The 4,980-nt window shown below is 33.8% G+C and overlaps 1 protein-coding gene across 1 annotated transcript in view; it reads left to right on the plus strand.

Annotated features, from left to right (window-relative positions):
* The first annotated feature begins 1,754 nt into the window (after window positions 1-1,754).
* LOC107656533 (hormonally up-regulated neu tumor-associated kinase homolog A-like) overlaps window positions 1,755-4,980 on the plus strand; it is a 19,293-nt gene continuing 16,067 nt past the window's right edge. The window contains exons 1-2 of the mRNA XM_016444416.1: window positions 1,755-1,970; window positions 3,714-4,006. Coding sequence (XP_016299902.1) covers window positions 1,755-1,970; window positions 3,714-4,006 — 509 coding nt within the window. The remainder of the gene's footprint in view (window positions 1,971-3,713; window positions 4,007-4,980) is intronic.

Consider the following 4,980-nt stretch of genomic DNA (forward strand, 5'->3'; position numbering starts at 1 on the left):
TGTGTGTATATATATATATATATATATCAGTCTGTGTGTGTGTGTGTGTGTGTGTGTGTGTGTGTGTGTACAGTTTGGTGGTCTCAGATTCCAGCCCCTTGCTGCTCAGTTCATCTCCCTCTCTGGTGGATAAATGGAGTGAGCGAATAAGAAATAAAGAAACCTGACCCAACCACACACTTATCCAACAATGGCCTCTCTTTCAAGCACACAGACCCCTACTAACACACTCTGGTTCAAGGCCAAATCCAGTCACATAGCTGTGTACTTCCCTTTCTAAAGTCATTTATGATATTAATATCAATGTGGCTGTTTCTTCCTCATTGTCATAACAGGATCTCAAGTGATGGCCTCACTGACAAGCCCCTCATTACAGCATGTCATTATTAACCAATGAAATCTGACTGCCTCATTCAAGAGGTTTTAGAAGATGGTTTACTGGATGATGTTGCTTTTGGAGTTATTGTAATATCCCAAGAATATTATTGGGGAATATGAGACTGTGATTAATAGGGTGATTATTTCCTTCCATTTTTAATTTCTACTGTGGTAGAGGATATTAATTCTAGCTGATGATACTGAATGTACAGGATTTAACCAAGAAATGTATTACTGGACCTTTGAGAGACAAGCTCCTACAAAATGAATGTTATTGGAACAATATATGAAAATTATTAGACAATTGTACATAAAAAGATGTTAACTGATGAAGTGTAAGAAATACATTTTTTCTACGCTGTAAAAATGTTTTGACAAGTGACTAAAAATATGCTTCATGTGTCATAATTTATTTATATTTAATTTATTCTTATATATTTTCAATATTTATATATTTAATATATATTTACAAGTTATATTTATATATTATGTCTAATTAAAATGCTTTTGAAACATAATTTACTTTTTTTTCATAAAATAAAAAAGTTATTAATTTGACGAAGAATATATTTAAATATATAAAAAGGAAATGTGTGTGTGTGTGTGTGTGAGTATATATATATATGTATATACATAGAGAGATTTTTTAAAATTATTATATTATTTTATATTTATATAACTAAACTTTAAATTCATTAAGTTAACACATCTGAAGGCTTAAAAATAGGAGAAATAAGTAGAAAGTGAGTAGAAGTACTAGTAGAAGTAAATACAGTGAAAACCGTGCTTGTGTGCTTATAATATATTTTAGGACTTTGTAACATAATTTTTGGGAACTGTTTTTCAGTTTACGTTCTGTGTTCTCTCTCTCTGTGTGTGTGTGTGTGTGTGTGTGTGTAGGTGGGGGGTCATTACGGTGTAGTGTGTCCTCTCACTACGCTAGGCTCACAGCATCAACCTGAGACCAGATACAGTTAATTATCTACCAGCACACACACACACACACACACAAAGACAAGGGTGCATGAACTAACCAGAGTGACAGAAGAACCTTCCATTGGACAGAAAAGAGACAGTCTAGATGAAAAAGATAGATAAAGCGAGGTAGATCTGAGGCTATAGACAAGTAAAAGACAGAAACATGGTTCAACACACAGCATGTGATTGTGGATCAGCATCTGGACTATAGAAAAACACATGAGAGGAGCGAAGACTGGATATTCTCCTTCTTGACAAGACAGACAAACACCAACAGCAAAAGAAGAACCAATGAGACCGGCCTCCCTCACACATGCCCTTCCTCTCTTGCCAACCTGTCTTCCTCCATCCTCGGTGTCGTCCTGTGGATCTGCTAGCAGACGGGCATCACTGGCATCATGCCGGCTGTGATGAAGTCATCTCTGGATGGGAGCATGACAGATTCAGGGGAGCTGGAGCAGGCGGCAACTCCCTGCTTTGGAAAACTGCCCCGTGACCTGCTCCAAAACTTTCCTCACACTAAGCGTGTGGGCAGCTACCTGGTGGGCAAAATGATCAACAAGGGCTCATTCGCCAAGGTTATGCTGGGCATGCACATCAGTACAGGAGAGAAGGTAACAGTCTCTTGCACGCAGACGCCTGTCAATCAAAGGCACAGTGTCACACACTAAGGGTGTCAGTCATCGGTGCGCTGAAGGGCTGTCATCCATTTTTCATGCTGTCTCGCTCTCTCAGCTTTCATAGCGACTCCGTCTTGCCTAATCTCTGACACGCACCGCAGTAATAATCCATCCACACGAACACACTCACACTCTTAGAGACATTAATTATTATAAAAGGCATTTTATGTTTGGGGGTGATCATGAATTGTGCATTGGCTGTTGATGTTTTGTCACTCAGTAGAGTTTCGGTATTCATTTTGGTCGTGTAATAGATCTGATGATTTTTTAGCATACTAAATAGTGTGTATTTACTCTGCAGACTTCACTGGTGACTAAGTTATAACATATGTCTTTGTTTGTAATAGTTTGTAATGATTTGTAATGGTATGATTGTCATTGTTTCAGTGATTTGCGTTTAGAGCCTGCAGAAATTGTACTTTACAGTTATCGTTTCACATGTGCCTACTCCAGTGTTATTGGAAGATGAGTGAAAAAGCATGGTTAAATTTTGTCATGGTATTTTAGATAAATCAAGTGACTGTAATTGCATATGATTATATTGTGTGCATACATTTTTGTTTACATATAAATTACATTATTTATTTATATATTTATTTATTTAAAAATGTATTAGTGTTTATTTATGAATACATACATTATATTGCCAATATCAATACAGAGTATCTTTTATAAGATGCCTAAAAAATTGAGTATGTGTGTGAGTTTACTTAGTTATAGTTTGGGGATACATTTTGGATTTAATAAATTATTTTGGATTTAATAAGTAATGTTTATAAATCAATACAATTATTATTAATATTAAACCTAATAATTATATTAAAAATATTATTTATATTAAAAATAATAATCTAAAAACTCAGTTGAAATTAAATTCAATACATTTGTTAATATCTTTAATTAATTAATTTTATTTATTTTTTTCCCGTTATCTCTTATGTCAGTATCATTATAGAATATCTATTAGATGCCTAGAAATGTTCTGGGGAAATTGGAAAACCTCTGGGTTCATCATGACAGACAAACAGAGAGAGAGAGAGAGAGGGAGAGAGAGAGAGGAGTCCTCCTCTTCTCACTGTGGTGACCTGAGCTTTCATGGGTCAGTAATTGCGGCCTGTGTGTGTGTGTATGTTTCCAGCTCTTATACACATCACTGAGCCCTTCCTGACCACTCTGTTTTCTTGAACAGGTTGCTGTGGTGATACATAAGCACACATCACCCCCAGCTCAGTCCTAGAATTTGAGAATGTAAATTATTATCATGGAGTTAAAGAGAGGGATTTTGAGCTATAGTTTTGTGCCATGCTACAGCTCTGCCATTAAACACAGCAAACTAAACTAAATCACTAAGTTTTGATATAATATACCAAATACTATAGACATTTTCTATTTACTATAGACACAGGAAAAATGTCCCATAGAAAATAAAAATCAAGTGAGATCTTTTGACATTTTTTTTTTCTCCAAGACAGCAATGAGATTAATAAAGTTTGATTAAAAAGAGTAAATAAAGAAAATATCAAATAAAAATCATCCACTTCTCAGATTTAATTTTATGGCTCTTCCAACTTACTGTATATCTTAATTTCTTCTAATAAATTTTAAGAGAAACATCTGAGACAAAGTTGATACTAAAATGACAGATAATGACTCTCTGTTTCTCTCGCTGTCTGTCAGGTGGCGATCAAGGTGATAGATAAGAAAAAGGCTCGTCAGGATTCATACGTTTTAAAAAACATGAAGCGTGAACCCCGGATTCACCAGCTGATCCGCCACCCCAACATCGTCTTGCTGCTGGAGACGTTGGAGACGGAGAACTGCTACTACATGGCCATGGAGCTGTGTGGAGGAGGAGACCTTATGGATCGAATCTGTGAACGCAAACGGCTGGAGGAGAGAGAGGTCCGCAGGTACACCCGCCAGATACTGTCTGCAGTGGAACACCTGCACCGGCACGGGATAGTTCACAGGTAATGAGTGGAAATTCTTGCACAATGACACAATTGGTCCCACAAAAATGAAGTGTTGAGATCATATATTTTGTAAGGGATGTAGGGAAAGTGGGGTAGCACTAGGAAAAAAAGAAAGGAAAACGCTGAGAGGGTGCTAAGCTGTATAGCGGATTCTAGTTATAAGAGCCTTAAAATAATGAAGTGCCATGTGTCATAGATAGAGAGAAGTGTGTGTGAAAATGGATGAAATCAAAGAGCAAGTATATGTGTGTTGATTTATTTGCCATTAGTCTGGGGATTTTTTTGAGGAAAAAAAATCCAATGAATAAATAAAAACGATTAAATATTACTAATATAAAATTATTTCTCTTTAGCATCTTATTTTAATAATAAGAAAAAATATGAATGGTTTAAATTTTTAGAATGTTATATAATTGATTTATATATTTAAAATGTTATAAAAAAAATGTATACAATTTTGTTGTCTTATATTATAGTTAGTCTGTAGTATTTATAATTAGATTAACGTAAATATAAAAAAATATTGAAACTAAAACCAATATAAGAATTATAAAAAAAAGTGAGTGTGGATTTACTTAAATTTAATACATTAAAGATTATTAATACAAGTAATTATTAATAATAAGGATTATAATAAACAATATTTTTTTTAAACTCATTTCAAATTAAATTTGATTTATTTGTTAATATTTTTAATTTTGGATTTTTATATAATTTTATATTCTTATAATTGTACATAATTTATATAAAATTACTATCTCAATAATATAAATGCATTTTTTTTAATTGATATAATACATTTAACAACACCTTATGTTCTTTAGTGGTAGGTTATAGTTAGTCTGTAGTAGTATAGTTAGATTAATGTATGAATATAAAAATGTATTATATAATATAAAAACAAGAAAAGTCTAAGGTATGTCCTCGTTAATGTTTGTGTGTGTGTGTGTGTGTGTGTGTGTGTGTGTGTG

This window comes from Sinocyclocheilus anshuiensis, unplaced genomic scaffold (genome assembly GCF_001515605.1).
Source record: "Sinocyclocheilus anshuiensis isolate Anshui unplaced genomic scaffold, SAMN03320099.WGS_v1.1 scaffold1639, whole genome shotgun sequence".
In the NCBI taxonomy this organism is placed as follows: Eukaryota; Metazoa; Chordata; class Actinopteri; order Cypriniformes; family Cyprinidae; genus Sinocyclocheilus; species Sinocyclocheilus anshuiensis.